This window comes from Caretta caretta, chromosome 4 (genome assembly GCF_965140235.1).
Source record: "Caretta caretta isolate rCarCar2 chromosome 4, rCarCar1.hap1, whole genome shotgun sequence".
NCBI lineage: Eukaryota > Metazoa > Chordata > Testudines > Cheloniidae > Caretta > Caretta caretta.
In genome coordinates, this window is record NC_134209.1 from 124,679,994 (window position 1) to 124,699,655 (window position 19,662).

Consider the following 19,662-nt stretch of genomic DNA (forward strand, 5'->3'; position numbering starts at 1 on the left):
CCCAGCACCCCCATTCCGCCAACATGTTGGATAACAGCGCTTTTACTGTAACAAGATTTACAGTAAATTGAAGCTTGACAAAATCAGACTGGAAATGAGGTACAGTTTTTAATAGTGAGAGAGATTAACTGTTGGAACAATTTACCAAAGGTTGTGAGATTCTTCATCACTAGAAATTTTTAAATCAAGATTGGATTTATTTTAAAGATAAGCTCTAGTTCAAACTGGAATTAATTCAGGGATGCCTGCTAATTCTGATTATTATTTCATATTTTTACCTATTGGGAGGGGGAAATTAATTTGGGGTTCTTACAAGGAATATTGTGTAACTAATTATTTCAAAGATCTAAATTAAGGTGATAAATGATTCCTCAGTATAGTAAATGTACTGATGATTTTGTTGTTGTTGTGGTTTTAGACCTGTGAAAAAATCCCTTCAAAGGAGCTGAAGCATAATCATGGAAAAAGCGAAGTGACTAAGCCTGTTAGAAGAGTTTCAGAGTCAGTACATTCAACTGAGGAAAGCAAAAATGATCCTAAAATGGAAAGAGAACATAAAAGAAAAACATCTACCTCTCTTCAGATAGAAGGAACGCAGCAGGACACAGAAACAAAGGATCCCAAAAAGCAGCTGGACAGAGCTGAGATTAATACTGATGAACTGCAGAGGCAGAAATATGCCTTTAAAAATGAAAAACATCTTAAAAAAGATGATACAGAAATTCAAAATTTGAGAAGTGTTCCCAAGAAAGAACTGAAATCATTTAAAGATAGAACTCTTTCAGAAGATAAATTGTTAGTAAAACATAAATATAAAGGAGACAGTGTACATAAAATAAGTGATGATATTGACCTTCATTCTTTTGAGAGAAGCTTGAAAGGTGAGGATAGTGTTCAAAAACATAATCAACAAACAAAGGTTCCATCAGATGATAAATTTGAAAAAAAAAGTAAACACAGAAGTGAAAGGAAAATATCAACGACTAGCAAAGATGGAAAAAATGTTTCTGAATACACGTTAAAAAATGAAGAAATGTTGCGTAAAGAAAATAACAAAAAAGACAGACACATTTCAATAGAAAAGTCAAGAGTGGAATACAAGTCCAAAAGGTCATCAAGTGATTCTAGGCCACAGAAGGATTCTCAGGGTAATTCTAAGCAACTTGTTTCTTCATCACAGAGAAGGAGTGAAAGCTATTCAGAAGATAAAAATGAAATAGAATCAACTAATTCAGATAGTAATTTAAGGCAAGAAGATAGACGAAGATCGAAGAGTTTCTTAGAAGACAAGTTTTTGTTAAAGTCTAAATCTAAGAGTCACAGTAAACAATCCAAACCAATTGAAACAGAATTACAAGAAAGTTTTACAAAACACGAGACTGTTCAGAAACCAGACAGAGATAAGAACATGGAAGAGAATGACACAGATAAACAATGCAAATCCAAGAACGAAGATAAAGTTTTTGAAGAAAGCATTGTTGATTTTGAGCTAGAAAGTGGGATGCATTCAATTTATAGTTCACAAAAAGACTTTAGCCACAGAGTTAAGTTACAAGCAGGAGAAAAGATATCTGTAAAAGAGAAAAATAAGAGTGATAAAGATTTAAGTTATTCTAAACTAGAAAGAAAGCTGTCAGTAGAAGGTCACAAAAGCAGAAACTTAAAGCACAGCAATAAGGAAATGAAGAAGAAGGAAGAGAGTAACAAATTGGAGGACAAAGATATTAAAGAAATGGACGGTAGCCATGAAAAGGTGCAAGGGATTATGATTATGGATAAAAAGTCAAGTAAGAAATTGTCTTGTGAAAATAAAAAAGGAAGCTTGTCAGCCCATGAAATGACAATGGAAGAGGAAAAATTAGCAACTGATATATTTGTAACCAGTCATATTCCGTCCACGCAAAAACCAATCAGGACAAGTGATGACTCATTACATTCTGAACAAGGAGAAGAGCCAATGGAAGTTGATTCAGAACAGACATATGCAAAGGTACATGAAGCATCTAAAATTGAAGAAAAAAGCAGTAGTAATTCACTACTAGACATGGACTCTGAAAATACTGCAAAAGAAAATACGAACCTACAGAGTTCAAAAAATGAATTAAGAAACAGGTTGGCAGATTTCGAAGCATGTGTATCAGAGTTTCCAGCTGACAGAAATTCTGAACAAACCATTGAACATGAAAAAAATCCTGTTAAAGGAGTAGATGCACTAGATACTGTGTCCAAACAAGCTTCTGAGGAGCAAGGACCCATTAAACAGGGGGCATATCAAATGAACATTGTGTATGAAACAAGTGGTAGAATTTTACTTAATGCTCCTATTAAGGAGCAGACTTCAGAAGATGCCAGAAAACCAAAAAATTTAAACAATAATGTCAATCCCATTGAAGAAAGTGTTTCTTTAGCAATTAATTCATCCAGACAAGATGCTTCCCATAAAAAGTCCATGGATATATGTATGTCAGACTTCACAGACTCTTTGCCTAATGTAGCTAAAGAGGAATCTCATACTTTAGATAAGATTTGTTTAAATAAAGACTCCTTTATTTTAGACAAAAATGAAACACAAACTGCAAACATGAAACAACAGGGTAGCCCTGTGCTAGGTTGTGTTATGAAAGAAGGTGAGGTCACCATGATAGACACTGAAAAAAAAGATGGTGAGACTCCTCTAGTTGGTGAAGAAGCAGGAGGAGAGAACATGGGTGATGTAAGTATACAAGAAGGTTATGATCAAGTGACTATGGTAGATAGTGTGCAAGGAAGAAATGCATATAATGTAACTGGTGGAATAGAAGGCTTGATGACTGACCAAGCTGCAGATCATGGAGGTATAAGCATGAAAAAATCTGTCTTAATGAACCTGGGGAAAAAAGAAAATGATGAAAACTTAAATATAGGCCCTGCTGCAAAGGAAGAAAAGGGTACCATGGTGGACGTGGTCAAAAAGAGTGATGGACACAATATGGGTGACGTTGTAGAATCTTCTTTGTTGCTAGTGCCAATGAATGTTATAAGAGTTCCAGAAGAAATAATTAAAGACTCTTTTATAGTTAGTGGAGCAGAAGAAGGTGATGGGCTAATAACTGACACTGAAGATAAAAATGAAAACAATGTAGTGGGCACCAGTGCAGGAAGTGTTGATCACATATACAACCGGCTAGAAACAACTGAGGCCATTGCAATAGGAACTAGCTCAGAGAAAATGACTGCGAGCACTGTAATGTCCACCAGTAGAGGAGACGGGAAAGGTGAGGGTGCTGTAATACATTCTGAAAAGGAAAGTGATGCCACAACTACTTGCTCAGAAAAAGGAAGTGAGGTTACTTTAATCTGCACAAGCATAGAAGCAGATGAAGGTTTCACGACAAGCATATGGGCGAAAAGTAATGAAGGTGTCGGTTTCAGCACAGAAGCAGATGGTGAGTGTACTGTTGCAGCAGCTGAAGAAGGTGGCGGTGTTGTCACTGGAGGATTTGCAGAAACGGAAAGTTTTCTGACTAGTACAAAGGAAGGAGAAAGTGGTGAGTGCAGCATGATTTATACAGAAGAAAATGGTAGAGATTCAGTCAATGCAGGCAGAATGGAAATTGAGAATAACGTGAACGGTGCTGGGACAGAAGAAAAAGATGACGCTGTAACTAGTGCAGGCTCAGAAGAGAAGTGCAAGACTTCAACTTGCAGACGTACAGGCAAATTTGAAGGTTCTATTACCTGTATAGGTGAACCTGAAAGTGACGGTGCTGTAACCAGTGCAGGCACAGAAGCAGGTGAAGGATCCATGAGCAGCAACAATTCAGATGAATGCCAGAGCAACGTAACTGGTGCTGGCCAGTTAAAAGACAGTGAGGGTGCTGTGACTTGTACAGGTGCAGAAGAAAGAGGTCTTGGCTTCATAATTGGCTCAGTGACTGGTGTAGATGCACAAGAAGACAGTGCTGTAACTGGTGCAGGTGTCGAAATGGTCATGAACAACAACACCATGACAGGAACAAGTGCTGACAAAGGTGAAGATCCTGTAAATGGTGAAAGTACAGTGACCAGCACAGGCATAACAGCAGAAGATGATGCTGAGACTGCAGCAGTCTGCACAGGACTGGAAGATAGCAATGAAGGTTTTGCAGTTGGCTTAGATATAGAAAAATGTGGAAGTGCAATGGACAGTACAGGAGCAAAAGAAGAAGCTACTATCGCTATGATCAGCATAGGGCCGTGTGACGATGAAGGCTTTGTGACTAGCACAGGTGCAAAAGAAGAGGATGAAGAAGGTGAGGGTATTGTGACCAGTACAGGAAGAGGAAATGAAGAAATAGAGCATTCTTCAACTTGTGCAGGAATAGAAGGTGAAAGTGCACTCATTTGTATAGGGTCAGAAGAAGGTGAAAGCTCCATTATCTGCATCGTTGCAGAACAAGTAGAAGCTGAGTCAGGTATGGCTGCCACAAATATAAATAAAGATGGGGTTGACAGCAATACTGGTGCAAAGAAAGAAGCTAATAGTGGCATAATCTGCGAAAGTGCAAAGGGGATAGTTGAGAGCAGCGTGACAAGTGCAAGTGTAGCAGATGAAGACGCTTTGACCCCAAATACAGAAAAAGATGAGGATGCCATGATGTCTATAGATGTTGAAGAGTATGAGGGTCTGATGACTAGTGCAGTGACAGAGAAAGATAAGGGTCAGTCTGCTGCCGCAGCTGAAGAAAAGAATGACAACAGTGCCAATGGAAATCATGGCAGAGAATGTGAGGGTCCCATAACCAGTGCAGTCACAAAGAAAGATGAGAGTCCTGCTGCTTCTACTGATGAAGAAAAAGCTAAAGGTGACGTGATCTCTACCAGTACCGTAGAAGAAGGTGATGCTCCTATGCCATGTTCAGCCACGGAAATTGAAGAAGGTTCCCTCACTGTTGCAAGAACAGATGAAAATGAAAGCACTGTGACCTTAATAGAGAAGGAAGAATTTGAGGCTCCCATGCCTAGTACAGCCACAGAATTCAAAGAGAATACATACACTGCCAGCAGTAAACAAGCAAAAGATGAGTGTACAATGATTTCCACCAGTATTGTGGAAGAATTTGAAGCTCCCATGCCCAGTGCAGCTATGGAATATAACAGTCAGGTCACTGCTGCAAGAACAGAAGAAGTGAATGAGAGTACTGTGTTTTGTATAGATATGGAGATATATGAGGTTGCCATGCCCAGTGCATCCAGTGCTAGAGATGATGATGAAAATCATCCAACTGCAAGTGGCAAAGAAGAAAAAGATGAGTGTGCTATGATTTCCACAAGTATAATGGAAGAACAAGTGATCCTCATGTCCAGTGAAGCCTCAGAGGATAGGATTCAGCATGTTGCTGCAGGCACAGAAACAAAAACTGACACTGCCATGATCTCCACAAGTAGGGAATATTTTGAGGCTCCTGTGCCCAGTGCAGCCACACAAGATGAGGATCAACTCAGTGCTTCAGGAACAGAAGGAAGACTGGAGGCTGCCATGATCACCAGAAGTGGGACAGAAGAATGTGCGATAGTCCTGATCAGTGCAGCCACACAAGCTGAAAGTCAACTCATTGCAGCAGAAACAGAAGAAAAAGATGAGGGTTCCATGATCTCCCCAAATGCAGCAGAAGAATGTAAGGTTGTTGAGACCAGTGCAGCGAGAGATGAGCAGCGTGAGCTAACTGCTCTAAACACAGAAGGAAAAAGTGGTGGTTCTGTGATTTTTGTTAGAAAGGTGGTAGAATGTGAGGCTCCAATGCTGAGAGTTGCCAGCAGCAATGAAGATCAACACATTGCTTCAAGTATAGAAGATAAAGAGGAAGGTGCTGTGATCACTCTCAGTACTATGGAAGAATGTGACAGTCTTTTCACCTTCTCAGTCATAGAAGAAAGTCAGCTCGTTGCAGCAAACACAGAAGTAAAAGATGAAAATGATGTCATCTTTAATAGTACCAAAGAAGTTGAATGCATCCTGTCATCTGCAGACCCAGAAAAAAGTGATAGTTCTTTGCCTGTGGGTGGTAGAGAAGGAGATGAATGCATATTTAGGGGAGAAGAGGAGATTCATGAGGATGCTGTGATGGGAGAATCAGCAGTAGGTAGGATCACAGTAGACACTGAAGTTGCAGAAACAGCTGAGACTACAGTGAACTTCATAAGTGTAGATGAAGCCCTCTGTATGGAGATTAGTACAGAGTCTACAGTCATTGTTGGCCCTTCTACAGAGATGGATGCAAGTGATGAAAGAGCTGAAGAGTATATTCCATATGTGGAAGTTACATCAGAACCTTGTATTCCTTCAGAAGAAGCAAAAAGGAATGATGATTTTAAAAACATAGATTATAATGTTAACAGTAGCTTATTAGAAAATGACTTTTCTGAAGCAAGGACTTCACCTCCTAGAGCACAAACGCTTCCACTAGTTTCTAAATATGAAAGCAAATTGACTGTAAATACCAAGCAGGGTGAAATAACTGTAGAAGCAAAACTGGGAGAAAAGAGTGACTTCCCCGTGTCTCATATGGATAAACAATTTGAGAATGATGGCAAAAGGAACACCGTGGAAGTAGATGATTCTTTTCAACAAAATACAAGCATCAATTCAGGTAAGGTTTTCTCTTTCTCTTCCCTTCCCCACCCCCTCTGATTTATAAACTGTATGCACCTAACATACTTTTGCAGTTCCTGAATCTACATATGTAGGGGAAATTCTGTTGAAACGCCCTATAATGGTCTGTCTGCCTCTCACATTAAGTAATGTCTCTTTCCTGTCTGCTGACTTACACAGTCACAGAGGCTCACAATACAACCGCTCAAATATTACCTTTCAATATGGGATTACAGATGTTATGAATGAGATTAATGCATGCAGCAACTGACAAGCATTCAATAAAGTCTCAACACATTCTTATAATTCATACTTTTAACAATGGTAACACACATCTGATTCCAGCTATGTATTTGTCAGTGGTCAGTTGAGACATTGCGACCTTGACATGAACTGTCACCTGGTCTACCAGCATCACAATTACTTCATTGCAGACCCAGAAGAAATTGGGCTGTAAAAGAAAGAAAGCTCTCAGATATACTGTATCTTCATTAATAGTAAAGGAAACAGAAAATACTGGTCAAGTAATTTTTTTATAAATGCTTTCTTCTTCTCTGTCAGGTTTTCTCACTAATGAAGATAGAAGAAAAACATTAAACATTGTAAGACAAATTTAGTTTCCAGAAAATATGCCAAATTGACAAACCTGAAGACTGAAGTTCACTATGTATAGAATAGGGACAAGCATGGGCCATGACAATGCAAACTTCCACTCACTGCCCTGCAGATCTTCCTCAACCCTGTCTCCTCTGGGGAATACTGGGTAGTTCAATCTTCCTATTCAATTTTTGTTCTCCTCTGAAACAGCCTACATTGATGCCATTTGTACTCATTTTATTTGGTGGACTGTAACCAGTGAGTCATTTCACATAGATCATCAAGCAGCCTTCAGGTGGTAATGACTTTTGGTTAATAAGATTTTCAAAAAAGGAGTGCCTGAAGACTTCAGAATCCATATTTAAATATCTAATTAATTGACCTGATTTTCAGAGGTGTGGAGACCCTGTGGCTCTTATTTAAAGAGTGTGTCGGAGGGGAGAATCTTCAGGATATTACAAAAAGACAATCATTGCATAAATTGGAGCTATTGAATGGTAAACCTCTCTGAAAATCTGGTCATTTATTTGGGTGCCTAATTGTGGACTCAAACTCTTAACTTTAGGCATCCTTTTTTTTTTTTTTTTAAATAAAACCTTGATTTACATCCCTTAGTGCATCTCCTGAGCTATCTAGTGACTCATACAGTTTTAATGTTCTATTTAGATTTTTACATAATGAAGTCTGTTGATATTACTAACAGTATATTTAAAATAAAATGTTCAATATCTTCCATAATTTTCAAAATCAAGCAGAGAGAAACCTGGGATCCAGTGTTCTCCACCCCCAACTCTACCATCAAAATGTAAAAAAGTGGATGGGAGAGTGAACTGTATTTTGTGGGGGACAGATTATTTTCAAAATGATTAATTCATTTCATCACTGGGGTAGCTACATCAAATACATCAAGTTTATATGATGTTCCTGGGGAACAGCAGTCCTATTGCAGTTCTATACAAATTAATAAAATAATTGTTAATCTACTTATATTTCATCAGGCAAGAAAGAAACTTTACCAATCTTAACTGAAGATCTGGAACTGAAAACGAACTTGAAAACTGAAGAGGTATTTCTGGTATTTTGTAGCGATAACGTTCTCTCCTGTGTAGTTGTCCACAATCTTAAATTGAAATTTTCTTTTTTATATTTATTACTATTTACATAGAATGTGTGTGCAACTAAAACTGAATTTGAATCTTGCAAGCTTTTAAAGGGACATTCTCCAGATATTTAGCTGCAGCTTTTCAAATGACTCGTATTTAAATTGCACACATGCACCTTCCAGATTATTCAGCAGTAGAATCTGTTGCCTGTCCCAATGACGTACTTCCCCCTTTTAAATGGCTACATAATGTCTCAATCTGTGTTTGGTTGTTTTTTTTTTAAGGGTTGGAGTCCTATTGTGAATATGCTTATTATGATAAATAGTTCTCCTGAAAATACTTATGCATACATAAATTTTATGATCCTTAATATCCATTAGTTAAGTATTTTGAAATGAACAGATGCTACTGATGTTCATTTTCTCTTCTCCACCTTTTTGCGCTGAGCTGCAAAATCACTTGTTTTAAGAGAAATCCAGGGAAGACTGGAAAAATTGACTGACTGTCTAAGGAAGATATTTTTTACTGCCACAACAGCTACATACTCTGGTGATAGCTACTTTAGTGGTGTATCTTCATCTATAAGTTTTTCTAATCTAGATTTATACTAAAGTACCTTCAGAGAACTTCACTTACAGGGAGAATAATCCCTAGAAACTGTATCTGGAGTTCAAGTGATTTCTCTTGAGATCTGTACATTACAATAATCCATTATTTCTGTGGCAGATTTAACAGTTAAGTAGAATTTATGGTGCTGTGCTTTTGGGTGATATAATACTGCTAATCCCCACTACTAAACTAATATGCTGTATCAATATTTGATTGAAAAGCTGTTTAAAATCTTGTAATTCAAAGATCCCTTGACTGCTTTGCTAAGGCTATACGGTGATACCTGTTACTATGGATACGAGACAGTTTTTTCCCCATAGACCTGAAGTATTTTGTTTCCGTTGTATTCTGGTTTTAGCCACAAAAGTCTAGAAGTCCAACAAGGCAAGAACTGCATGAGGAGCCCCATATTGAAGAGCGTCTAAAAGGTAGATTTATTTTGTTGTGGCTTAGTACGCCTGTTTGGTCAGTAGTGCAACCACTCTTGAAATATTTTGTCCAGTTCTCAGGTCCACAATTCAAGGAGGATATTGACAAATAGGAGCGGCTTGAGAGAAGAATCACGAGAATGAGTAAAGGATTGGAAAACATGCCTTAGTGATATACTGTCTGTTTAGCTTAACAAAAAGAAGATTAAGAAGGTGACTTGGTTACAGTCTGTTGATACCTAGATTGGGAACAAAAATTTGTTAATGAGCCCTTCAGTCTAGCAGACAAAAGTGTTTGTGGGAATGGTTGGAGCTGAAGCTAGATAAATTCAGACTAGAAATAAGGTGTAAATTTGTAACGTTTAAGATAATTAGCCTTTGGAACAATTTACTAGGGATTGTGGTAGAGTCTTCATCTCTGGCAATTTTTAGAAAAAACACTCCATCTTAGAATCATAGAATATCAGGGTTGGAAGGGACCTCAGGAGGTCATCTAGTCCAACCCCCTGCTCAAAGCAGGACCAATCCCCACTTAAATCATCCCAGCCAGGGCTTTGTCAAGCCTGACCTTAAAAACTTCTAAGGAAGGAGATTCTACCACCTCCCTAGGTAACGCATTCCAGTGTTTCACCACCCTCCTAGTGAAAAAGTTTTTCCTAATATCCAACCTAAACCTCCCCCACTGCAACTTGAGACCATTACTCCTTGTCCTGTCCTCTTCTACCACTGAGACTAGTCTAGAACCATCCTCTCTGGAACCACCTCTCAGGTAGTTGAAAGCAGCTATCAAATCCCCCCCTCATTCTTCTCTTCTGTAGACTAAACAATCCCAGTTCCCTCAGCCTCTCCTCATAAGTCATGTGTTCCAGACCCCTAATCATTTTTGTTGCCCTTCGCTGGACTCTCTCCAGTTTATCCACATCCTTGTAGTGTGGGGCCCAAAACTGGACACAGTACTCCAGATGAGGCCTCACCAATGTCAAATAGAGGGAAACGATCACGTCCCTCGATCTGCTGGCTATGCCCCTACTTATACATCCCAAAATGCCATTGGCCTTCTTGGCAACAAGGGCACGCTGCTGACTCATATCCAGCTTCTCATCCACTGTCACCCATAGGTCCTTTTCCGCAGAACTGCTGCCTAGCCATTCGGTCCCTAGTCTGTAGCTGTGCATTGGGTTCTTCCGTCCTAAGTGCACGACCCTGCACTTATCCTTATTGAACCTCATCAGATTTCTTTTGGCCCAATCCTCCAATTTGTCTAGGTCCCTCTGTATCCTATCCCTGCCCTCCAGCTTATATACCACTCCTCCTAGTTTAGTATCATCCGCAAATTTGCTGAGGGTGCAATCCACACCATCCTCCAGATCATTTATGAAGATATTGAACAAAACCGTCCCCAGGACTGACCCCTGGGGTATTCCACTGGACACCGGCTGCCAACTAGACATGGAGCCATTGATCACTACCCGTTGAGCCCTACAATCTAGCCAGCTTTCTACCCACCTTATAGTGCATTCATCCAGCCCATACTTCTTTAACTTGCTGACAAGAATACTGTGGGAGACCGTGTCAAAAGCTTTGCTAAAGTCAAGAAACAATACATCCACTGCTTTCCCTTCATCCACAGAACCAGTAATCTCATCATAGAAGGCGATTAGATTAGTCAGGCATGACCTTCCCTTGGTGAATCCATGCTGACTGTTCCTGATCACTTTCCTCTCATGTAAGTGCTTCAGGATTGATTCTTTGAGGACATGCTCCATGATTTTTCCGGGGACTGAGGTGAGGCTGACTGGCCTGTAGTTCCCAGGATCTTCCTTCTTCCCTTTTTTAAAGATTGGCACCACATTAGCCTTTTTCCAGTCATCCGGGACTTCCCCCGTTTACCACGCGTTTTCAAAGATAATGGCCAATGGCTCTGCAATCACAGCCGCCAATTCCTTTAGCACTCTCGGATGCAACTCGTCCGGCCCCGTGGACTTGTGCACGTCCAGCTTTTCTAAATGGTCCCTAACCACCTCTTTCTCCACAGAGGGCTGGCCATCTATTCCCCATGTTGTGATGCCCAGCGCAGCAGTCTGGGAGCTGTCCTTGTTAGTGAAGACAGAGGCAAAAAAAGCATTGAGTACATTAGCTTTTTCCACATCCTCTGTCACTAGGTTGCCTCCCTCATTCAGTAAGGGGCCCACACTTTCCTTGGCTTTCTTCTTGTTGCCAATATATCTGAAGAAATCCTTCTTGTTACTCTTGACATCTCTTGCTAGCTGCAGCTCCAGGTGCGATTTGGCCCTCCTGATTTCATTCCTACATGCCCGAGCAATATTTTTATACTCTTCCCTGGTCATATATCCAACCTTCCACTTCTTGTAAGCTTCTTTTTTATGTTTAAGATCCGCTAGGATTTCACCGTTAAGCCAAGCTGGTCGCCTGCCATATTTACTATTCTTTCGACTCATCGGGATGGTTTGTCCCTGTAACCTCAACAGGGATTCCTTGAAATACAGCCAGCTCTCCTGGACTCCTTTCCCCTTCATGTTAGTCCCCCAGGGGATCCTACCCATCCGTTCCCTGAGGGAGTCGAAGTCTGCTTTCCTGAAGTCCAGGGTCCGTATCCTGCTGCTTACCTTTCTTCCCTGTGTCAGGATCCTGAACTCAACCAGCTCATGGTCACTGCCTCCCAAATTCCCATCCACTTTTGCTTCCCCTACTAATTCTTCCCAGTTTGTGAGCAGCAAGTCAAGAAAAGCTCCCCCCTAGTTGGCTCCTCTAGCACTTGCACCAGGAAATTGTCCCCTATGCTTTCCAAAAACTTCCTGGATTGTCTATGCACCGCTGTATTGCTCTCCCAGCAGATATCAGGAAAATTTAAAGTCACCCATGAGAACCAGGGCGTGCCATCTAGTAGCTTCTGCGAGTTGCCGGAAGAAAGCCTCATCTACCTCATCCGCCTGGTCCGGTGGTCTATCGCAGACTCCCACCACTATATCACTCTTGTTGCTCACACTTCTAAACTTAATCCAGAGACACTCAGGTTTTTCTGCAGTTTCATACCGGAGCTCTGAGCAGTCATACTGCTCCCTTACATACAGTGCTACTCCCCTACCTTTTCTGCCCTGCCTGTCCTTCCTGAACAGTTCATAACCATCCATGACAGTACTCCAGTCATGTGAGTTATCCCACCAAGTCTCTGTTATTCCAATCACGTCATAATTCCTTGACATCACCAGGACCTCCAGTTCTCCCTGCTTGTTTCCAAGGCTTTGTGCATTCGTATATAAGCACTTGAGATAACCTGCTGATCGCCCCTCATTCTCAATATGAGGCAGGAGCCCTCCCCTCACAGACGTTCCTGCCTGTGCTTCCTCCCGGTATCCCGCTTTCCCACTTACCTCAGGGCTTTGGTCTCCCTCCCCCGGTGAACCTAGTTTAAAGCCCTCCTCACTAGGTTAGCCAGCCTGCTCGCAAAGATGCTCTTCCCTCTCTTCGTAAGATGGAGCCCGTCTCTGCCCAGCACTCTCCTTCATGGAACACCATCCCATGGTCAAAGAATCCAAAGCCTTCTCTCCGACACCACCTGCGTAGCCATTCGTTGACTTCCACGATTCGACGGTCCCTACCCAGGCCTTTTCCTTCCACGGGGAGGATGGACGAGAACACCACTTGCGCCTCAAACTCCTTTATCCTTCTTCCCAGAGCCACGTAGTCCGCAGTGATCCGCTCAAGGTCATTCTTGGCAGTATCATTGGTGCCCACGTGGAGAAGCAGGATGGGGTAGCGATCCGAGGGCTTGATGAGTCTCGGCAGTCTCTCCGTCACATCGTGAATCTTAGCCCCTGGCAAGCAGCAGACTTCTCGGTTTTCCCAGTCAGGGCAGCAGATAGATGACTCAGTCCCCCGGAGGAGAGAGTCCCCGACCACCACCACCCGCCTCCTTCTCTTGGGAGTGGTGGTCGTGGAACCCCCAATCTCAGGACAGTGCATCTCATGCCTTCCAACCAGCGGAGTCTCCTTCTGCTTTCTCCCCCCAGACATATCATCTGGTCCACTCTCTGCAATGGTACCTGTGGAGAGAGCATGAAAGTGGTTAGTTACCTGTGTCTGCGTTGCTGGAACCCAGACATTCCCCCTTCTTCTTCTTAATTTAAAAGATCTGTGCTCTACTTCAAATAGGAATTCATTCAGAGAAGTCCTATGGCCTGTGTTCTGCAGCTGGACAAACTAGATTATAAGAGTGGTCATTCCTGTCCTTAGTTATGCGTCTCTACGTTTTTATGATGACTGGTTTACATTTTCATATTTGTGAATTTAAGTACTATCTATTAATTCCTACACAGATGAAACGTTTTAATTGAGACTATGCATAGAGAGCTTGAACCAAAGGCCACTGAAACCCATTTGAAGTCTTTCCATTGATTTTTTTTTTTTTTTTTTTTTTGCATCAGTCAGAGAAACTAGTCAACCTAAAACTGCCTTATGTCAATCATCTTGACCCATTGTTTTAGAAATAATACCCAAGGAAAAGCAGTTTAAGTTAATAAATAAATTTTAAAAAATCAGTAATATCACAGGGGGTTAAAGACCCCAAGCTCTGCCCTGTGGTGAAGTCAGGTGATCAAGGATCACATGACACTGCAGAACCTCCTATAAGCGTCACTCCTGTTCACTTACTGGAAGACACATGTGAGGAGCAGGAAGGCTCTGGTGATAGAGCAAGGATTGTGGCAAGCTAGGGAAGCTTGCCAGAATTTAGGCATAGGCCCTAGAAGGAAGACACTGGAGGAACCTGCACAGCTTGGTTTGGGAAGAATTGCAGTCTCTTGAAGCATGGCTGCAAAGAATCCTGCTGACCAGGTGAGGAACGATTTGAACCTGGAAGGGCCAAGAAAACTTGCTTTTATTATGTAACTAGAATGGTTCAATAAAGCAGACCCCAAGAGGAGAAGTTAATGGAAACTTCTGGGTGTGAATTAACTGAAATGTGAAGGAGGGAAACTGAGCCTGGGGTGACTGTATTGCCATATCGTTTGGTGGCCAGCTCTGAGCCACACTTTTCAGTGGAATAGAATAAATACATTGGGTTGGGGGTTGGAAACATGCTATTGTAACATGACAAAAGTGGCTTATCCTATTCATTTGTACTGAATGGAAATAGCCTTTCTAAAAGGTTAAATCAGGGCATCAAAGTACATCAGTAATACACTAGAAATTTGCTTCATAAATCTTCAGACTTCTATTAATGCTTCTATTAATTGCTTGAGACAACCATCTCAGAGGTGGTTTTTCTCTCTCTCATTTCCACCCCCTTATTTCCCATGTTGGCCTCTACGGAAGATTTCTAATTGCATGCAGGTTACAAACTGTTAATGTTCTCAAAATGTTGTCAGTATTCAGGTAAAATACAGCGACCTTCCCAAAGGGATGTAGGACTAAACTTAGAATGTCCTTGTTTTTAGTGTTTTAACAAGTCCTTTGCAGAGATGGTACTAGTAATTGCATTTCTATTTTGGCTGAGTCACAGTGTCTTGTTAGTACTGGCTTCAGAGGAAGATTTCATGTGTCTTCCCTACTAGCCAGAAGATACCAAGTTCATATCCATTTGCCATAGTTTGAAGAGCATTCATAAGTTGAATGATGGGAAAACTGTATTTTCTCAAGTTAAAGGCTGAGTTATTTTTAGGACTATGTGACTTGTTAGAAATCTCTTCCACTGCAAATGTTTCTGCACTCACTTAATTCCTTCTCCAAGTATTATTTTCAAATATTTATTGCAGTTGTTTTGTTATGCCTATAAGGCTGAAAAAGAACAGTACTACCTAGAATGTTTTTATATTTTTCCTGTCTTTTTGTTGGGGTTTGTGCTCCAGGTAGTTTTGTAAGGACATTTGCCACATGACTTAGAAACGGAGATCATCTTCAATTATTGCAACAACTAGATAACAAGACTAAGTTGAATTACAAAAGATAACAGGGATAATAGTGTGCATGGCACTGTCCAAGGAAATTAAAGACACAGTCCCTTCCTCTAATAGTTTAGAGTTGAAGGCCTAGAGTCAGTGAAGTGTTATGGCTAGGTATACAGTTACCCCCTCCCATGTTGATTTTGAAGCCAGCTGGACCCGTAGGTAGGATTAGAACTTAGGTGAGTTAGGAGAGGTTAGACTAGATAACCTTTGCGGTCCTTTCTAACCCTATGATTCTATACTTCTATGTGAGGTAGGGAAGGATAACTTGACAAGGGGAGCAGAGAGGTACGTTTACCTAAAATAGAATATGGGGGTTTAAGTCGATTCTAAATATAGGTAAGTAGGTAGATATAGACTTTAATATCTATCTGCTTCCATGGTGTTGAGTAACATGGCAGAGCCTTTAAGCCCTCAGCTAACCTACTTCTATAGCTGAATTTTTTTCTGCTTCTATTTGTGTTCTTCCACCACTTACCAAAAAAAAAAAAAAAAAAAAGCCCTTCCTCAAAAACAGAATAAAAGTAGCCATAATTATTAACATGATTCAGGCCTAAGGATCTAGGATCTCTGCAGGGGCATACCCACTACGCCTATGTGGATCCCCATCAAAGTCAGTGAGACTCCTCATAGGACAGAAGTCTGCCTCCTTGGAACTCATTACAAGGGTTAGAAGGAAATTAGAAATCCAGGTCCCTTCCTTGTATGCAACACACTTTTTTTTTTTAATTACCAGTACTTATTTTGAAAAATCATCATCAGGCCTCACGTGACATTTGATTTGTCCAGGAAGAGTTTTTTATCTGCTGATCCTAAATTCTTAAAAATTGTTTATTTTGAAAATAAAATGATCAAAGGAGAAATGGAACACTTCACAAGTGTGTATGAAAGTCTGATTATGTGGTGCTGGTTAATATAAAAAAATGTGCAATCGTGGTATTGAAGGTTTTGACCAGTGCTTCATAGAGACCATCATGTCTACTACTTAGATGGCAAGGTCACAGTGTACACTGGTTTCAGAGTAACAGCCGTGTTAGTCTGTATTCGCAAAAAGAAAAGGAGTACTTGTGGCACCTTAGCGACTAACCAATTTATTTGAGCATGAGCTTTCGTGAGCTACAGCTCACTTCATCGGATGCATACCGTGGAAACTGCAGCAGACTTTATATACACACAGAGAATATATCACCAGCAGGAGAGTGAATTTGTGTGGGGGGGTGGAGGGTGAGAAAACCTGGATTTGTGCTGGAAATGGCCCAACCTGATGATCACTTTAGATAAGCTATTACCAGCAGGACAGTGGGGTGGGAGGAGGTATTGTTTCAGCCCATCCAAAGTGACAACTCTTTACACAATGTGCATGATAATCAAGTTGGGCCATTTCCTGCACAAATCCAGGTTCTCTCACCCCCTCACCCCCCTCCCAAAAACCACACACACAAACTCACTATCCTGCTGGTAATAGCTCATCCAAAGTGACCACTCTCCCTACAATGTGCATGATAATCAAGGTGGGCCATTTCCAGCACAAATCCAGGTTTTCTCACACACACACACCCCCACCCCCATACACACACAAACTCACTCTCCTGCTGGTAATAGCTCATCCAAACTGACCACTCTCCAAGTTTAAATCCAAGTTAAACCAGAACATCGGGGGGGGGGGGTAGGAAAAAACAAGGGGAAATAGGCTACCTTGCATAATGACTTAGCCACTCCCAGTCTCTATTTAAGCCTAAATTAATAGTATCCAATTTGCAAATGAATTGTGTACACTGGGTGATTGCCACTCATGCAGTGTTTAAATTTTGTGTAGACCTGTAAGGTTCTAAATTACAAGATTTGCAAATTCCTACTGACATGAGATTAGGTATAAATGGAATTATAGATTTAGTCTTCAGGGGATCAAATTTACCCAGACAGCTTTAAGGATGTAAAAACTTTTGCTTCATAAATGCATATAAGGAAATAGGCATTGCTCAAATATGCATTTACACAAAGGTTTTTAAACCGTGAATATTGGCTGCAGGGTATTATCTTCAGAGGACCAATTTTTCTTTCGGTGTTTTTCGGGTTTTTGTTAGAATAAATGGACACAAATCAGATGTCAAGAATTATAACATTCATAAACCAGTCGGAGAACACTTCAATCTCTCTGGTCACGCAATTACAGACATGAAGGTCGCTATCTTAAAACAAAAAAACTTCAAATCCAGACTCCAGCGAGAAACTGCTGAATTGGAATTCATTTGCAAATTGGATACTATTAATTTAGGCTTAAATAGAGACTGGGAGTGGCTAAGTCATTATGCAAGGTAGCCTATTTCCCCTTGTTTTTTCCTACACCCCCCCTCCCCTCCCCCCCCCCAGGCGTTCTGGTTAAACTTGGATTTATGCTGGAAATGACCCACCTTGATTATCATACACATTGTAAAGAGTGTGGTCACTTTAGATAAGCTATTACCAGCAGGAGAGTGGGGTGGGAGGAGGTATTGTTTCATGGGCTCTGTGTATATAATGTCTTCTGCAGTTTCCACAGTATGCATCCGATGAAGTGAGCTGTAGCTCACGAAAGCTTATGCTCAAATAAATTGGTTAGTCTCTAAGGTGCCACAAGTACTCCTTTTCTTTTTGGGTTTTTGTTTGTTTGTTTTTACTGGTCTCAGGCTACCACGCTAATTTGTCCTTTGAGATTGCTGTACTTTTTAACATGCACTTCAAAACACTTAGTTACTCAGTCATCCAGACACACAGTACTTAGTTTAAAATGTGTGGACTGAACTGGCTAAAGTAGTCTTTCATAATGTAAAATGTTTCACAAAAGAATCCCTTTGTTGTGTAAATCATGTTAGATATGACACATATGCAAGATTTTAATGCTTTGTTGTTCTGGGTAGAGTTTTTTTTTAAATAATCTCTTTGCTGTGTTTGGTATAGTTCAACATACGTAAAAGGAAGTTGTTTAAAAGACAAATGTGTATTCTGTCACTGTTGAGTATGAACAGCAGACACAGTAGTTTAGTAGTCCAAGATTCCAAGGAATGTAAACATATCATTGCTGTATGAGTGGCTAGGATCTAACTCTTCAATTGACAGTGCTTTTAAAAATTGAAAAATACCATTTTGCAATCTAAGGGTGTAACCGTATAAAGTTTGACTATGTGGAATACTTTTAAACAGATTAACAGTGTTGCCACCACAGATCATTTAAATTATGCTGGATACTGGCTCTTGTATCCTAAATGTAGGATAGGAAACTTAAATTGCGTGGAATGCTCTTAGTTGTTTTAAACTTTTAATATGAAAATATGAAGTCGGTGCTTCAGGGACCAGATTTTCAAAAGTGCTCAGCACCTACAGATGGTAACAGCTTTCAAAAAGATTTCAGCTCTCATTTACACATCTGTACAAAATGGCCAGATTTTAAAAAATGCTCTAGACCCCAGCCGCTCCTATAGTTCCCTGTCAGGAAGCAGAGGGTCAGTGACTTGTACAAGAGCACAGAGTGAGCTTTATCTGATCCAGAATTAGCACACCAGCCTTTCTGGCTTCTAGTCTTGTGCTCTGATTTCTAAACTATGCTTTTCTCTCTTTAGTATATTACAGAAGTGACACACTTGGATCTTGGTACTGGAATCATGTAAGCTTAGGTTCCCCTACTGAGCCTGATGCGCAGCATGTGTTATGTACTATCCCATGATCCAGCATCCAGCTTTATGATTTTAAATATATGGCGTGAAATCCTGATCCCATTGAAGTAAATAGCATTGCACCCATTGATTTCAAAAGAGCCAGGATTTCATCCATTAATATCTAAATTATATGTAGCCATAAAACACTAATGATTTTAAACTACCTTACCCTTTAGAAATCAAAATTATATTTTTCATTTTTTTAAAAAAAAAACATTGCATGAGATAGTACATGAACTTCACATATTCTGGAACCTTTTTGGATATATCATGAGGCGACACGAAGCTTCTGCTGGACTTTTTGATTTCCATAAAATCGGTATTCTGTTTTATTTTAACAGATTTGCCCCTGAAGAATGCTGCTTTGAAGAAAGACCCTATAGATGTAAGATCTTGTTACGTTTGCTTTGTTTTACGTTTTGGATTTACATTGAGCAGTCTCTGAAGGGAAATAAGAGAGACGGGGTGCCTTTTATTGGACCAGTTTCAATAATACTTTTTATTGGACCAGTTTCAACAGAAGTTCAACCTCACGCATCTTGTCTTTCTAATATCCTGGGACGACAAAATTGCATACCGCAATGTAAAGGGAAATGTTATTTCTAGTATATACAAGGTCTGTGTATAATTAAGTTATGCAGCTATGCAAATTGATGCATA

At 40.4% G+C, this 19,662-nt stretch overlaps 1 protein-coding gene across 3 annotated transcripts in view; it reads left to right on the forward strand.

The window, feature by feature from the left end:
• The window catches only part of BOD1L1 (biorientation of chromosomes in cell division 1 like 1), a 57,712-nt gene that overhangs the window by 14,211 nt on the left and 23,839 nt on the right, over positions 1-19,662 (forward strand). For all 3 annotated transcript variants that reach the window (XR_007356490.2, XM_048848841.2, XM_075128028.1), the window contains exons 10-13: positions 419-6,608; positions 8,206-8,273; positions 9,278-9,347; positions 19,344-19,387. Coding sequence is in view for 2 of the 3 variants with exons in the window: in XM_048848841.2 (XP_048704798.2) it covers positions 419-6,608; positions 8,206-8,273; positions 9,278-9,347; positions 19,344-19,387 (6,372 nt within the window). In the remaining variant the exon portion in view is untranslated. The remainder of the gene's footprint in view (positions 1-418; positions 6,609-8,205; positions 8,274-9,277; positions 9,348-19,343; positions 19,388-19,662) is intronic.